The sequence below is a fragment of the Artemia franciscana genome, chromosome 4, assembly GCF_032884065.1.
Source record: "Artemia franciscana chromosome 4, ASM3288406v1, whole genome shotgun sequence".
In the NCBI taxonomy this organism is placed as follows: Eukaryota; Metazoa; Arthropoda; class Branchiopoda; order Anostraca; family Artemiidae; genus Artemia; species Artemia franciscana.
This window is the reverse complement of record NC_088866.1, coordinates 58458388-58476692: the sequence shown is the minus strand read 5'-3', so window position 1 is coordinate 58476692 and position 18305 is coordinate 58458388. Positions and strand designations below refer to the sequence as shown.

Here is an 18305-nt window from a genome sequence, read left to right as displayed (position 1 = left end):
TAAGGCGACAAATTTTGGAAATATTGAAACTGTATGGAACTAAATCAAAACACACTATGCCCATATGGGCATAGTGTGACAATGATTTGTCAAAAGGACGAATCAGACAATTGACAATGACAATTGACGAATCAGACCTTTTGACAATGATTGTCAAAAGGACGAATCAGAAATGCGTCAGTTGATGGTATCAAGTTTAAACCTTCAGCGTGTGTTGTAGGGGATTTTTAAGAAATCAAAGGGGATAGATTCATCCTGCTACTAATGTTACTATTACTATTGAGACTACGCAAAACAAGAGTATTAAGGTGCAGCTTTCAAGGAGTACGTAGGCGGATGTCAAAATACATCGAAAAGTTCTAGTGCCCTTTTTAAGAGTCAAAAGAGATTGGAGGGCAAGTCGCCCTCCTTCGAAGCTCATTCATTTTTCAAACAAAAACAATCAAAATTTTGAGACATTCATTTTGTTCAGCATAGTAGAACGGTCCAGTAGCTACATCTCTAGGGATATTGGGTATATCAACCCCCCCTCCCAATTATCTAATTTTGCCCATTATGCTTTGAAACTAAATCAAAAGGCATGTATGGTTGCCAATAAGACGCATCAGCAATATATCGAGAACGACTGGGGGTATTAAGTTGAAACTTTCGGGGCCAATACTATTACTAATTCTACTCTTACAGTTTAAATAAATCAAAAAAGTGGAAGTGCATACAGGTTGGCAAAGAGCAGAGCTAAAATTTGTTGGGAATGATGTTTTGTTTTTTAGGTTAACTTGAGAAGACATAAATTAAATAAAAAACACTATTTGTGTCAGGATCAAACATTGGTGAAAAAAGTTCTCCAACATAAAAATAGCAAGCCACACAATGAATTCTTATCGAAAAAAACGGAAAGATATAAAAAATAAATACTTTTTCAATATAATACTTGATCAAGACCAGAGCATAATTTGCACTTTACTGAAAACAGGTGACATCAGGGTTGTCAGACCTACTAATGTTAATTCTGCTTGTTTTGAGTTTGGCTTGGTTATTTATTGTAATTTCTGTTCGTTTTGGCTTTTATTTATTTATTTATGTTAACTTGTGGTAGTGTTATGCATGGAAGATTATTTGACTTTATTTCTGCTCATTTTTGGTTTGATTAAGCTCTTTACTTTTCTTTGAAAAACTTGTTTTGTGGAAAAATTTAATTAAATTAATTAACAACAAAAGATGTTTTTAGCAATCAATTATAACCTATAAGCAGGGGTTTAAGCAGGGGAGGAGGGTTCAGGAACCAGACCTAGCTAAACAATAAATTTACGTGAATGTCAGCGCAATTCTCATTGTAATATAATATTTATCATTGTGTACCCCAATTTTTTTGTCCTCCCCCCTCCCCGCGCCAAATGAAAAAGACATCCTATGTAAATGGGTGAATACAGGCAATTACGGAATAAAATTTAAGAACAGAAAACAATGGAATAAAATAAATACAATTTCTGAAAATAGCTGGGGTTTATTAACAAGTAGGGTATTTTCAATTTGGGAGAAGGGTATTAGAAGATGAACCTCAGGCTTCTTTGCGCCAGTATGAGTTGTTATTCTAGTACACTGGTGGTGGAAGCAATTAGCGCGGATCTTATACCCCAGTTTTCAGACCTTTTGATCATAATCAGTGAGATAGCTATCTCAAAATTGGGCTCTGTTGCCACTGATAGCTACAGTAATGTCCACAGAAAAATTGCATATGAAAGAGATGTTCATCCTTGGATCACATTTGGCCCATGAAAAGGACCTTGAACAGTGGCCTGGGGGCAATTGCCACCACCCCATAGCAAATTACGTCCCTATATGCAACCCTCTAATTTAAGACGTTAAGTAATAAAAGAAATTACTACCTTGTCCAATCAGTTTTCTATCTGAATAAAGCCCAACTTGAAATACACCTAATATTGTGTTTCCTCCAGTTTGTCTCATCAGTCTTGACTCAGGTAAGGCTCTCTTCTGAGATTCCAATTCCTCGCAAACAATCCCCATTGGATTCTTCGGATTCCATATTTCATATATATCCTTATGAGCAATTTGTACGATTAGGAGATCAACCACGAATTGTCGGGCTTTTTCTATCCCACTGGATTCTTCTAAGGCAAATACAATAGCTTTGAAAGTGTTTGCCAGTAGCTCCTCGCTGGGGGGATATTCCTGAAACATTAAATAATAATAAGAATAGATCATAAAGAAACTCCACAGCCCTTGGTGGCACACAGGGTGTCAAATGGTGGCACATAGGGGGTCTTTCCTACAGGGACAAGAAGCAAGTGTATTGCCCAACCAGAGCCGTTCCTAGGGTTGGTGGTACCAGAGGCAACATTAATTACAACACCACCTTCAGACTCAAATATAGGCAAAGTAAAGTAAAATCAAAGTGAAAAATTGCATCAAAGTGGGCGATTCCCAAGCCGCGGCACCTCCAATCTACGGCACCCAGAGCAACTGCCCCGTAACCTTCCAGAAAGTCACTTACATTTGCCAGTGACAGTTCTATTTGCTTCAAGCTTATCTCAGATGCGTAGTGTCGGGAGATAGTTTTAGAAACCTCTTCTCAATTAGGCACGTAAGCAAGAACTTGTTTGTAGTGTGTGGGGGAGGGGGATAAAATATGCAGTCCATAAAAAGTAAAATAAACTCTAAAAAGAATCAGAATTTACAGAATTGGGTGAGGGGAAGGGTCACAAAAACAACAGTCCTTCTGTATTTGTGTCTAGTTTCAGTAATATTTAAAGCTTTCTGACGTTTTCATACAACCGAGAAATTTCTCACATTCTGTTCATTCGAAATCTAAGCTATTCTTACTCCATTATAAGGGTAAAATCCAATTAAAAAAAGAAGACTACGCACTGCGCAAAATATTCATAAAACAAGAGCTAAGAGCTCATATGGCAATTGTGACGAGGTCGGAAGAGCCAAGAGCTCATATGGTATGAGCTCTAGCAAAATTCTAAGAATCAATAGGTTGCTTTAAAAAGAAAATCAGAGGCTAATGCCGGTCGGGATTTAAAATAAGAGCTCTGAGTGACGAGGTCCTTCTAAATATCAAAATTCACTAAGATCCGATCACCCACTCGCAAGTTAAAAATACCTCAATTTTTTAATTTTCCCTCACCCTTCAGCCCCCCAGATGTTCGAATCGGGGAAAACGACTTTATCAAGTCAATTTGTGCAGCTCCCTGACACGCCTACCAATTTTCATCGTCCTAGCACGTCCAGAAGCACCAAACTCGCCAAAGCACTGAACCCCACCATCTAACTCCCCCAAAGAGAGCGGATCCAGTCCGGTTACATCAGTCACGTATCTACGACATTTATAAGCATTTTCCAAGATTTCTGATTTGCCCCTCCAGCTCCCCCCAATGTCAACAGATCTGGTCGGGATTTGAAACAAGATCTTTGAGATAAGAGTTCCTTCTAAATATCAAATTTCATTAAGATCCGGTCACCCGTTCTTAAGTTAAAAATACCTCAATTTTTCGAACTTTTCCAAACTAACAACCCACAGGTCCCCCAAAGAGAATGAATCGGTAACAATTATCTCAATCTCGTATCTATAACTTGTGCTTATTCTTCCCATTAAGTTTCATCCCTATATATCCACTCTAAGCGTTTTCCCAGATTTCCGGTTTTCAAGATTTCTGTTTCCACCCTCCAACACTCCATGTCCCCGGATCAAATTGAAAATGGGGCATCTGAGACATAAGATTCTTCTATATATCAAGTTTCACTGAGATCTGATCACCCATTCGTAAGATACCTCGATTTCACGTATTTCAAGAATTCCGGCAATGTCACCGGATCTGGTCGGGATTTAAAATGAGAGTTTTAAAGCATAAGATCCTTCTAGATATCAAATTTCATTAAGATCTGATCACCCATTCGTAAGTTACAAATACCTCATTTTTTCTAATTTTTCCGAATAGCCCCCTGCCCCCCGACTCCACCAAAGATAGCGGATCCAGTCCAGTTATGTCAGTCACCTATCTTGGACTTGTGTTTATTCTTTCCATCAAGTTTCATCCTGATCTCTCCGCTTGAAGCGTTTTCCAAGATTTTCGGCCCCCCCCCCCTAATGACACTGGACCTGGTCGGGATAAAAATAAGAGATCTGGGTTTCGGGGTCCTTCTAAATATGGAATTTCATTAAGATACGATCACTCTTTCGCAAGTTAAAAATACCTCATTTTTTCTAATTTTTTAGAATTAATCCCCCCCAACTCCCGCAAAGAGAGCAGATCCGTTCCGGTTATGTCTATCCCATATCTAGTAATTGTGCTTATTTTTCCACCAAGTTTCATCCCGATCCCTCCAGTCTAAGCATTTTCCAAGAGTTTAGGTTCCGCCCCCCAAAACATCCCCTTCACCGGATAAGGTTGAAATTTAATATAAGAGCTCTGAGACGTTATATCCTTCCAAACATCAAATTTCATTAAGATACGATCACTCCTTCGTAAGTCAAAAATACCTCATTTTCCAAAATTTTCAGAATTAACCTTCCCCCTCCACTCCTCCAAAAAGAGCGGATCCATCCCGGTTATGTCAATCACGTATCTAGGACTTGTGCTTATTTTTCCCACCAAGTTTCATTCCGAACCCTCCACTCTAAGCGTTTTACAAGATTTTAGGTCCTCCATTCAATTCCCCCAATGTCACCGGATCCAAGCGGAATTTAAAATAAGAGCTCTGAGACATGATATCCTTCAAAACTTCATATTTCCGTAAGATTCGATCACTCCTTCGTAAGTTAAAAATACCCCATTTTTCTAATTTGTTCAGAATTGACCCCCCCCCCCATTCCCCCAAATAGAGCGGATCCGTTCCAGTTAGGTCAATCACGTATCTAGGACTTGTGCTTATTTTTCCTACCAAGTTTCATCCCGATCCCTCCACTCTAAGCGTTTTCCAAGATTTTAGCCCCCCCCCCTCAATTCCTGTCACCGAATCCAGTCGGAATTTAAAATAAGAGCTCTGAGACACGATATCCTTCCAAACTTCAAATTTCATTAAGATTCGATCACTCCTTCGTAAGTTATAAATACCTAATTTTTTCTAATTTCTCAGAATTAACACACCCTCCCCCAACTCCCCCAAACAGAGCAGATCCGTTCCGGTTATGTCAATAACGTATCTAGGACCTTTGCTTATTTTCCCCACCAAGTTTCATCCCCGTCCCTCCACTCTAAGCGTTTTCCAAGATTTTAGGTTCCCCCTCCAACTCCCCCCAATGTCACCGGATGTGGTCGGGATTGAAAACAAGAGCTCTCAGACACGATATCCTTCCAAACATCAAGTTTCATTAAGATCCCGTCACCCGTTCGTAAGTTAAAAATACTTCTTTTTTTCTGTTTTTTCCGAATTAACCGGCCCCACCCCCCCCACCCCAGATAGCCAAAAAGAGAAAACGACTATTTCTAATTTAATTTGGTCCGGTCTCTGATACACATGCCAAGTTTCATCGTCCTAGCTTGCCTGGAAGTGCCTGAAGTAGCAAAACCGGGACAGAGAGACAGACCGACAGACAGAAAGACCGACAGAATTTGCGATCGCTATATGTCACTTGGTTAATACCAAGTGCCATAAAAAGAATTAAATACTTACCCACAACCCGGGGACGGTAATTCAATAGGCGTTATCTAACATTTTTGTCAAACTCAGACTTGCAACTTAATCAAATAGAAACCAGTTCCATTAACTAATCCAACCGTGCTCTTCTATCAAATTTGTCTCACAAGTTAAGTTTGCAAAATAAGTTTTAGCAATCTAGAAATACTTAAGAAATGGAGCTCTTGGTATCAAGATCGCTTTTATCATACCTTAAATGCCTACAATACATCCCTGGTATTAACAACTGATAATAATGATACTCATTTTACCCGTAAGGAGTATTTATTATTATTATTATTGTTTTATTTTTTAGCGTTTCGCTCTCCTGTAGAATATCTCAATTTTTTTTTACTCCCTACGAAACATGCCACTTCACGCTGTACTACGCATAAAAGCACAGGACGCTTATATTATTGGATTCAGTTTCTGTCGGTCTGTCGATTTGTCTGTCTGTCTGTTCCGGTTTTGGTAGTTTCGGCACTTCCAGATAAGCTAGGACGATGAAATTTGGCAGGCGTATCAGGGAACAAACCAGATTAAATTAGAATGGTCATTTCCCCGATTCAACCACCTGGGGAGGGGAGTGGGGGACAGTTAATTCGGAAAAACTAGAAAAATAAGGTATTTTTACTTACGAATGGGTGATAGGATCTTAATGAAATTTGATATTTATAAGGACATCATGTCTCAGAGCTCTTATTTTAAATCCTGACCGGATCCGGTGACATTGGGAGGAGTTGAAGGGGGAAACCTGAAATCTTGGAAAACGCTTGGAGTGGAGGGATCAGGATGAAACTTGACGGGAAAATAAGAACAAGTCTTAGATAAGTGATTGAAATAGCTAGACCAGATTGGCTCTCTTAGGGAGAGTTGGGAGGGGGTAATTCAGAAAAATAGAAAAAATGAGGTATTTTTAACTTAGGAACAGGTGATCAGATCTTAATGAACTTTGATATCTCGAAGGGTCTTTTGCTTCAGAGCTCTTATTTAAAATCCCGATCTGAACTGGTGATATTGGCGAGAGTTGAAGTGGGAAACCGAAAATCTTGGAAAACGTGAAAATTGAGGTATCTTTATCTTAAGAATGGGTGATCGGAACTTAATGAAACTCGATATATAGAAAGACTTATTCCTTAAATGTTCCATTTTTAATTTGAATCGCATCCAGGGATATAGAGGGGTGGAGGGAGGAAACAGAAATCTTAGAAACCACTTAGAGTGGAGATATCGAAATGAAACTTGATGGAAAGAATAAGCATATGTTCTAGATACGTTATTGAAATAACTCGACCATATCCGCTCTCTTTGAGGGAGGGGGGGGGTTCCAGTGCGTTGCGAATTCGGTGCTTCTGGACGTGCTAGGACGATGAAAACTGGTAGGCGTGCCAGGTCCCTGCACAAACTGACTTGATAACAGTTGTTTCCCAGATTCGACCATCTGGGAGGCTCGAGGGAATTGAACAATTGAAAAAAGAGGTATTTTTAATTTAAGAATGTGTGATCAGATCTGAATGAAATCTGATATTTAGAAAGACCTCGTGTCTCAGAGCTCCTATTTAAATCCCAACCGTATCCAGTGATATTAGGGGGAGTTGGAAGGGGAAACGGGAAATCTTGGAAAACACTTAGAGTGGAGATATCGAGATAAAACTTGGTAGGAAGAATAAGCACAAGTCCTAAAGACATGAATGATATAACTGGACTGAATCCGCTCCCTTTGGGGGAGTGTTAATTGGGAAAAATTAGAAAAACTGAGGTATTTTTAACTTACGAACGGGTGACCAGATCTTGGTAAAATTTGATATTTAGAAGGACTCTGTGTCTCAGATCTCTTATTTTAAATCCCAACCAGATTAAGAAAATGTCATAGATACATGACTGACGTGACCGGACTGGATCAGCTCTCTTTGGGGGAGTTAGGGGGTCCATTGCTTTGATGAGTTCGGTGCTTCTGGACGTGCTAGGACGATGAAAATTGGTAGGCGTGTGAGGGACCTGCACAAATTGACTTGATAAAGTCGTTTTCCTCGATTGGACCATCAGGGGAGCTGAAGGGAGAGGAAAAATTAGAAAAAATGAGGTATTTTAACGTATGAATGGGTGATCGGAGCTTAATGAATTTTGATATTTAGAAGGACAAAGTGTCTCAGAGCTTATATTTTAAATTCTGACCGTTACTAAGCCTCTGATTTTCCTTTTAAAACAATCTATTGATTCTTAGAATTATACTAGAGCTCATACCATATGAGCTCTTGGCTCTTCCGACCTCGTCACAAGTGCCATGTGAGCTCTTAGCTCTTGTTCTTAAAAAACAGTCTAAACTTTTAAACAAGATAAAACAAGAATCCTCAGATCAACCAAAAATATGAGGTTGAAGTTCAGCCTCAAAAAAGAGTTGTGTTTATGTTTTTCTTAGAGAACATTCTAAACTTGCTTTAATAAAAAGGCAAATTGGTAATTGTGCCTTATAGCCACCACAAGCAAGTTCTGTCGAGAAGTGAAATTTGGTTAATGCTATTGAAATAAAACAAAATATTTTATCAATAAGACTATGGAAAATACAACAAAGAATTATGGAAGGGGGGCCGCCCAGACCGCATTATATTAAATACGTAACCTAAACTAACCAAAACCCAACCGAAATACCAACTAAATATTGAATTAAAATATAGCTAAAACGTAGTTTCTCAACGAGCCGAAGCTAATACTGACTGGTATAAAGACCATGAAAACCGGTCATTGTCTCATGTTCGCGATGCAAGATCTTCAGTGTGGTGGCTATAAGACAAAAGTGCCGGCAAACTTTCCAATTTTCGCAATATTTTCTGTATGTTTTTCAATCTCAAAAAATGCAAAGCCAATTTCAAAAATGTGATTAAGTAACCTCACTTATCGGATATTGGTAAAATCGTCGTCCCGTGTAAAACTTATGAAAAATAACCCACCAACAACATGCTCAGGGTGAACAAAGATCAAACAATCAGATTGGTAACCTGAAATTACAAACTGTGACCTTGACAGTCAAAACGTGCATTATCAGTGACAGTTCGACATCCCGTAGTAAGAATTATGATTTTCAATGACAAGGCAATTATATTACTTATTTAATATTGTAATAATCCGGAAAAGTAGAAATACAAGGTAGAAAAATGAAGATTCATTGCTTTCACTAGCGTTTCAGCGCTAGAATGGCAATTTGGGAAGATGACAAACAAAACTAACAGATGACAAAAGTTGACAAGACAGAATAAATTATCTAACCCCAGTTATATGCTTTCACTTTTAACTTAGGAAATGACACTCTTCCGAATGGATGGCTAAAATTAAAAATGAAATTTTTATGAAATTTCATTGATGAATAAATTAATAAATTTATTGATTTATTGATTAATATTGATTAATTTATTAAGTAATTTTAATATGATTTATTAATTTATTGATTTATTAAGATTTATTGATTGATTAATATTGATAACCGAATGGATGAATAAATTAAAAACGAAAATTCAAAAGTGTATAGACTCAATAACAGTCAAGAACCGAAAGCAATCATGGATGTGGTGATGGTGACGTCAATTGACGTCAAGAGAGGCAATGCCCCATAGTATTTGGAAAATACCTTGTAATAATGTACATAACCTATGTTTTAAGTATAATCGTTAGAAGTATTCAGCTTCTTTTTCACTTTATTTTAAAAAATCGATAAAACATCCCCTCCCCTAACACTCAGGAATTGAGCCACTCTGTAGCTATTTATTCTGTCGGAAAGTATACTGAGGTTCTTGGCGATAACAGTGTAAATAACTTCGAAGACCACACTGCCTTTCCATGATGAAAGTATAACAGTTCAAAATAGGGATGAAACCTTTTAATCGATAGTGAACAGATGTAAAAATTTTAACTGGATATTTCGAGCACATGTACAGTGTTCATCATCAGTAGTAAAACTAAAAGACATCAATAAAAACAAACAAAATTTATACCTAATAAACTAATTACATATAGTTTATTGCTCTTATTTTTTTCAGTGCAACAGCGGAAGCAAATCTCTTTGACCTTTTCTGTTCCGGTTCATTAGATTTATCTGACATATCAGGTGGACAGAGGTCATAGCTCTTAGGTGAGATGAGATTTACTTTATTTGATCTCGGTAAATTATCATAAATTGAATTCAATCCAAATTCACCTGTATCTCTGTTTATGGACTTATTCTTGAATATATTTTTTTTTAATTTCGATTGTTTCCTTGAAAATTTGCTTTAAACCTTGATCCTTAGAAATCAAAGAAACATTTTCAAACAAAATAAAAAAAAATTGGGTAATTATAAATAAGTTCAGTTACAGCCGACGTGAAATCTTCAGAAAAAATGTATTTGATGTAATAAATTTTACTGTAACTTAATGTTAAAAGATTGAATCATTCCAATTCAATAGATCCAGGAATGCATTTCTCATTTAATCATCATTTGATCAACAGATGTACCACCCTCCTTAACCTTGAACTGCTAAAGTTCCCCGTTTATTATGTCAATTCCCAGTCTTAGGTATTTTCATTTGGATACAACAATACTGCTTAGTGAGCTTCCTCCTCCCCCACCGTAGAGAATCAATTTTTGAAAATGTGCCTTTCTATCTTTTATAGATTACTAGCTGTTGGGGTGGCGCTTCGCGCCACCCCAACACCTAGTTGGTGGGGGCGCTTCGCGCCCCCCCCAAGCCCCCCCGCGCGCGTAAGTCGTTACGCGCCATAATAGTTACGCGCCATTGTAGTTGTGTCCCTATGTCCCACCTGTGAATATAGATAGATAGATAGATATATATATATATATATATATATATATATATATATATATATATATATATATATATATATATATATATATATATATATATATATATATATATATATATATATATATATATATATATATATATATATATATATATATATATATATATATGGTTTTAACTACGTAAAACTTGCGAATATACAACATTCTTTGCTGTCCCATTGTCTTTGCATATAAATAGATTGTCAGGTTTACTGACTCTTGAACATGCAACATATAATGGTCCATGGGAAAACAATCTGTATTCAGATCTATACCTCATGATTCTAATGATTGCCCTTGAGCTTTGTTGATGGTGATTGCTAATCGACCATTCCCTGTCCCGGTGTCCCGGTCGTCATTTACATCCCCCTGTTTCCCCCGGTGTCCCCGTTGTAGTTGTGTCCCTGTGTCCCGGTCGTCATTTATATTCCCTGTGTCCCGGTCGTCATTTGTATCCCGGTGTCCCGGTCTGTATATACATTCGTTTTTTAGTTTTGTTTTTCTCCTTTATTTTTTTCCTTTTTTTTTCTTTTTTAGCTTATTTAGATTTTTAGATTTTTTAGTTTTTTTATTAGTTTTTAGTTTTTTTTTTTCTTTTTAGTTTTTTTGTCCCGGTCGTCATTTATATCCCCCTGTTTCCCCCGGTGTCCCCGTTGTAGTTGTGTCCCTGTGTCCCGGTCGTCATTTATATTCCCTGTGTCCCGGTCGTCGGGGACATTTTTAGATTTTTTAGTTTTTTTATTAGTTTTTAGTTTTTTTTTCTTTTTAGTTTTTTTGTAGTTTTTACCTTCTTTTTAGTTTTGTTAATTTTTTTTTTTACTTATGTCCTGGTCGTCATTTATACTCCCTGTGTCCCGGTGCTTTGTTGATTGCTAATCGAACATTCCTTTTGTCCTGGTCGCTTTCTCTTTGAGTGTCGTCATTTATTTTTTTCTTTTTTAGTTCTTTTAGTTTTTACCTTTTTTAGTTTTTTTTAGTTTTTTAGATGAAATTTTTTTTTAGTTTTTTCCTTTTTTTTTTAGTTTTTTTTTATTTTTTATTTTTTTTAGTTTTTTACCTTTTTTTATTTTTTTTAGTTTTTTTAGTTTTTTAGCTTTTTTACTTTTTTTATTAGTTTTTAGTTTTTTTGTAGTTCTTGCCTTTTTTTAGTTTTTTCAGTTTTTTTTTAGTTTTTTATTGGTTTTTACCTTTATTTTAGCTTATTTTTCAGTTTTTTCCTTTTTTTAAGTTTTTTTTAGTTTTTAGTTTTTTTAGTTTTTACCTTTTTTTAGTTTTTTTAGTTTTTTTAGTTTTTTAGCTTTTTTATTTTTTTTATTAGTTTTTAGTTTTTTTTGTAGTTTTTGCCTTTTTTTTAGTTTTTTTAGTTTTTTAGCTTTTTTATTAGTTTTTAGTTTTTTTTGTAGTTTTTGCCTTTTTTTAGTTTTTTTAGTTTTTTAGCTTTTTTATTTTTTTTATTAGTTTTTAGTTTTTTTTGTAGTTTTTGCCTTTTTTTAGTTTTTTCAGTTTTGACGTCACCTGATCCAGTTTTTTCAGGTGACGTCACCTGATCCACGATCCACAGATCCACAGACAACTTATTTTTATATATATAGATAGTTTTTTTTTTTTACTTATGTCCTGGTCGTCATTTATACTCCCTGTGTCCCGGTGCTTTGTTGATTGCTAATCGAACATTCCTTTTGTCCTGGTCGCTTTCTCTTTGAGTTTCGTCATTTATTTTTTCTTTTTTAGTTCTTTTAGTTTTTACCTTTTTTAGTTTTTTTTAGTTTTTTAGATGAAAATTTTTTTTAGTTTTTTCCTTTTTTTCTTTTTAGTTTTTTATTGGTTTTTACCTTTATTTTAGCTTATTTTTCAGTTATTTCCTTTTTTTTAGTTTTTTTTTTTATTTTTTATTTTTTTTAGTTTTTTACCTTTTTTTAGTTTTTTTTAGTTTTTTTAGTTTTTTAGCTTTTTTACTTTTTTTATTAGTTTTTAATTTTTTTTTTTAGTTTTTGCCTTTTTTTAGTTTTTTCAGTTTTTTTTAGTTTTTTATTGGTTTTTACCTTTATTTTAGCTTATTTTTCAGTTTTTTCCTTTTTTTTTAGTTTTTTTTTAGTTTTTAGTTTTTTTAGTTTTTTACCTTTTTTTAGTTTTTTTAGTTTTTTATTTTTTTTATTTTTTTTATTAGTTTTTAGTTTTTTTTATTTTTTTAGTTTTTTAGCTTTTTTATTTTTTTTTATTAGTTTTTAGTTTTTTTTGTAGTTTTTGCCTTTTTTTAGTTTTTTTAGTTTTTTAGCTTTTTTATTAGTTTTTAGTTTTTTTTGTAGTTTTTGCCTTTTTTTAGTTTTTTTAGTTTTTTAGCTTTTTTATTTTTTTTATTAGTTTTTAGTTTTTTTTGTAGTTTTTGCCTTTTTTTAGTTTTTTCAGTTTTGACGTCACCTGATCCAGTTTTTTCAGGTGACGTCACCTGATCCATCCACAGACAGACAGACAACTTATTTTTATATATATAGATTTTAGAGGTAGGACTTTACAGCTAAAAATAAACTATTAAAGGAAAAAAAAATGCAGTTTCATGGCTTTCACTGACAATAAAAAGTTTTTCAACGCTAAAAATAAAGCAATTTTCAAATTCGAAAAACAAAATGATTAAATACAATGTCTTCTGTAACGCAGGCTTTCACTTTTTATTCTGAAAACAGCATTCTTCCGATTGGACAAACAAATACAAATATCAATTCAAAAAAGTGAATGTAGAACTAACACAAAAACAATTTTGCTTATCGTCTTTGCTAGCGTAATATTAGCATGTTAATTTATTTTTTCTTTTTTTTCACATACTGGTCATACCAGTATGTGATTAAAAAATTAGAATTTTTTTCTGATGAAGATACAAACACGGTATTTTTGACATGTAAAAACGCCAAAGTTTGACTCTCTCAACTATACTTTTTAAACAGTAAAAAGATGTAAATAAAAAGAGCGGGGCGTTGAGGAGGGAACATCCCCCTTTAAATACGGAGAAATTTCTGTTCGTTTTAAGTTTTAATGTCGCTCCTTACTTTCAGTCAAAAAACTTTTTTTTAAATTACGTTTTTGAATTAATACATGTTTTGATTTTGGCTCTCCGCACAAGAATAATTAAAACAAAATTTACATATTAACTTTTTTTTGGCTAAATAGGTTTCTCATAGTTTTGATCGGACGATTTTGAGAAAAAAAAGGAGCGGATAAGGAGGCCTTGTTACCCTCCAGGTTTTTGGTTACTTAAAAAGCAACTAGAACTTTAAATTTTCTACGAACGTTTTTAATAGTAAAAATAACTTACCAATTAACTTACGTGACGAAGTTCTATATTCGTATGTTTTATTATGTATATAAGGTGAATGAACCCTGAATCGCAAATGCCGTAGAATAAATAGTTGAAATTACTAAAAATACTTTAGAGTAAAGAGCGAAGCATTAAGAGGAGGTGAACCCCTCATGTGCGTAATTATTTCTGTTCGTTTTATGTTTTAATGTTGCTGCTTACTTTCAGTTGAAAAAACATTTTCATATTTTTTTTTCAAGTGTTTTTTTTAAATAATGCTAGAAGATCCTGTGCCCTCTAGATGAAAAATCTCTTCCCCCTTGACAAATTCCTCCGTGGAAGGATACCCCCTCGTAATATCCTCTCCTCAACCCCCCAACCAACAGATCCCCGTAAAAACGTCTGTACACTTCCCAATAACCATTACCATATGTAAACACTGGTCAAAGTTTGTGACTTGAAGTCCCACCCCTGGGGACTGTGGGTTAGTCGTCCCCAAAGATATAGTTATTAGGTTTTTTTTACTACGCCGGTTAAAACGGCTATCTCAGAATTTCATTCCGGTGACTTTGGGGAAAATGAACGTGGCAGGGGGTCTAGGTACCCTCCAATTTTTCGGGTCACATAAAAAGGGCACTAGAACATTTAATTTTTCGTTATAACGAGCCCTCTCCCGATATTCTAGGACTAATGAGTCGTTATGATCACTTCTGAAAAAAAACCGGCAAAAATACAAAATTCCACGTTTTCGTAGATAGGAGCTTGAAACTTCTACATTAGGGTTGTCTGATATGTTAAATCTGGTGATTTGATTTTTGTTAAGATTCTATGAATTTAGGGGATGTTTCCCCCTATTTTCTTAAATAAGGCAAATTTCCTCAGGCTCGTAACTTTTGATGGGTAAGATCAAACTTGATTAAACTTATATATTTAAAAACAGCATTAAAATGCAATTCTTTTGATGTAACTATTGGTATCAAAAATCTGTTTTTTAAAGTTTCAGTTACTATTGAGTTCGTTACCACAAACAGTTCGTTACCACGAACTGTCTGATCGTCAAAATCACAATGGTTTTGAGATAAAACAAACATTACTTTTGATATCATGATGACAAGAAAAAAGAAACTCTTCCCTCGTTAAAGTTACACCAAGCCTATGTCTCCAAGAGGCAAAATTAGAATCCTAGTTCAAACATCTTACAAAGTTTTGCTGAGATCTAACTATCTATTCTATTAGTTGTCCAGAAAACCTACAGATAAATTTCCTGTAATTTTTTTTTTAGATACTAGTCAAAATATCTATTGAGCTCATTCGCTGACAGAAAAGGTTTACCAGTCTTAGAGCCAAATCAAAAATCATTAACAGTTGCTGGAGTCTTCTTAACATTAAATATAAAAAAAAACAATTTTTTAACTGAAAGTAAGGAACGACATTAAAACTGAAAACGAACAGAAATTATTCCGTATATGAAAGAAGCTGCCCCCCCCCCCTCAACACCCCGCTCTTTACGCTAAAGTCTGACTTTTTGTCACAACTATGCTTAAAAAAATAAATACTTTAGCGCAAAGAGCGGGGCGTTGAGGAGGGGACAGTCTCTTTCGCATACGGAATAATTTCTGTTCGTTCTCAGTTTTAATGTGGCTCTTTACTTTCAGTTAACAAATTTCTGTTTTTTATATTTAATTTCTGAACGTTTTGTATTAATGTAGGTTTTGAATTTAGCTCACCGTGCATGAATAATTAAAACGAAAATACACATTAACTTTACTTTTTTGTAAATAATAATAACCTTATTACAGCTCAAATTCGATTTTTGTTTCAGTCGTTTCAAAATGAATTCTGAATCACAAATACTATTAATTAGAATAATAGCCTCTTTTTCAATTTAAAAAAGAAACTTTAGCGTAGGAGCGAGCTACTGAGGAGAGGCAACCCATCTCATAGACGTAATATTTTCTGTTCGTTTTAAGTTTTAATATTGATTCTTACTTTCAGTTGAAAAAACTTGTTTTTTGTTTAATTGCTGATCGTTTTTCAAATAATGTCGGGAAATCTAGCTTCCCCTCCATGGAAAATTCCCTTCCCCCACGAGAAATTTCTCCATGGAAAGATTCTTCCGCTTAACTTAAATTAGCGATATTTGCGGAACTAGTTTTGTAAGACAAAGTAACAAAACGGCCAAAGAGGTCAAAACTATTTTTTATAAAAATGAGAGTCACAAGTTTAGTAATTCTCAAATGAATGAAAGAAAGGATTTTTAAAGGATACACACTATAATTTATGTTCGTTTAAAGTTTTAATGTTATTACTTGCTTTCAGTTGGAAAAAACTTGTTTTTTATATATTTAATGACAACCAAAAGCCGAACACACACACTATCTTCGGTTTATTATCACATATAAATCATAGGTATGAAGCTGCTTAAGGTAAAATTGACTGCTAAGATTGGCCGGAAAATAAAACAAACAAATTATTGCTCATATCGGCCATTATTTTACAAAATTCAAACTTCAGCGTAAAGAGCGAGATACTGAAGAGGGGGAGAAATTCCTCATATACGTAACAAGAGGGGGTTTAACCCCCTCGTCAATACCTCGCTCTTTATGCTAAGCTCAAATGTTGTTCCAATTCTTTAAGAATGACCCCTGAATCACAAAGGCCGTTTGATTAGAATAAAGAGCTTTTTTGAAATTACTAAAAATACTTCAACGTAAACAGCAAGATATTGACGAGGCGAAAACCCTTTCATAAGTATTAATTTCTGTTTGTTTTAAGTTTTAATGTTGCTCCAAACTTTCAGTTGAAAAAAGCTATTTTTAAAATGTAGTTTCTAATTTTTTTTATAAGAATGTTCGGATATCCAGAGCACCCTTCAAAGAAATTATCTTTCCCTATTAAAAATTCATCCATGGAAAGATCCTCCCACGTAGCCCAATCCCCCCACCCACCCACCAGCAAAATTCCCCTGAAAACGTCTGTATACTTACCAATAACAAATACTATACGTAAACAATGGGCAAAGTTCATAACCTGCAGCCCTTTCTCCGGAGACTGTGGGGGATTAAGTCGTCCTTAGACATAGTTATTGGATATTTCGACTATGCTGAACAAAAAGGCTCAAAATTTTCAACCGGTGACTTTAGAAAAACATAAGCGCGGGAGGGAGCCTAATTGCTCTCCAGTTTTTTAGTCACTTAAAAAGGACACTAGAACTTTTGATTTCCTGGAACGAGCCCTCTCGCAAAATTTTTGAACCACTGGGTCGATACGATCATCCCTGGGGGAAAAAACACACAAAAACAAATAAACACGCATCCGTGATCTTTCTTCTGGCAAAAAATACAAAATTCCACATTTTTGCAGAAAGCTTGAAACTTCTACAGTAGGCTTCTCTGATACGCTGTATATGATGGTGTGATTCATTAAGATTCGATGAATTTTATAGGGTGTTTCCTCCTTTTTTCGAAAATAAGGCAAATTTTCTTGGACTCGTAAGTTTTGATGGACAAAACTTGATAAAACTTATATATTTGAAATCAGCACAAAAATCTAATTCTTTTATGTATCTATTTGTATTTCATGTGTTTTGTAAAGAATTTTTGCCTACCCCACCCTCCCATAAAATTCCCCCTCCCCAAACACAAATCTTGGATATGTCCTTGATCCGAGGTATCCTTTCTCAGCGTTGCATAGTTAACTGATTTTTGTGCCTAAAAGGGGAGCGGGGGCCATGACTTTCTCAATGCTTTTGAGTAAGTGCAAGAAACCGATTTGAAAGAATTTTTCTAACTAGAAAAATAAACAAATGAACAAACGAACTGCTAGCAGAATGTATCAGTTACAAAATAGATACTCTGAAGTTCTGATTTTTTGAATCGTATTGCGTTAATACTTTTTTGTTTATAACGAAAAGCAGTATATTGCTTACATGGGCGTGTCCAGGGTTTTTTGGAGGGTGGGGGAGAACTTCACATAAAGCGTACAAAATATATTTTTACACATTTTTGTTTCTTTTTTGCTAGTCTGTCAAACATTTTTGGGGAGTTCAAACCCATTAGCCCCCCCCCCTGGATACGGCCTTGGTTGTCTAACCTGCTTTTTGATGTGTCATCATTTTTGAGCACTGATTAAGCTAAGACATGTACATATTGATAGTACATATTTCATAAAGTACTACTTTATGAAATATGGTTTAGCCTCCTTATTGTGAATGAGGTCGATCAGGTCCTCAGTTATTTCCCAAATCATCGAACAGTTCGTGGTAACAAACTATAAGAATAGTAATAGTAAACGACACTCTAAAAAACGGAATTTTGGTACAAATAGGTACATCAAAGGAATCTGATTTTTAGGCTGATTTTAAATATATAAGTTTCATACAGTTTAGTCCTATTTATCAAAGTTAAGAAACTGATAAAACTTAACTTATTTTCGAAAAAAGGGGAAAGCAACCCCTAAAAGTCAAAGAATCTGAAAATCATACCATCAAATTCAGCACGTCAGAGAATCCAACTGTAGAGGTTTCAAGCTCCTATCTACAC

At 34.8% G+C, this 18305-nt stretch overlaps 1 protein-coding gene across 1 annotated transcript in view; it reads right to left on the bottom strand.

Annotated features, from left to right (window-relative positions):
* LOC136026664 (large ribosomal subunit protein mL44-like) overlaps window positions 1–18305 on the bottom strand; it is a 63508-nt gene that overhangs the window by 21705 nt on the left and 23498 nt on the right. The window contains exon 5 of the mRNA XM_065703405.1: window positions 1887–2190. Within this exon, the coding sequence (XP_065559477.1) occupies window positions 1887–2190 (304 nt within the window). The remainder of the gene's footprint in view (window positions 1–1886; window positions 2191–18305) is intronic.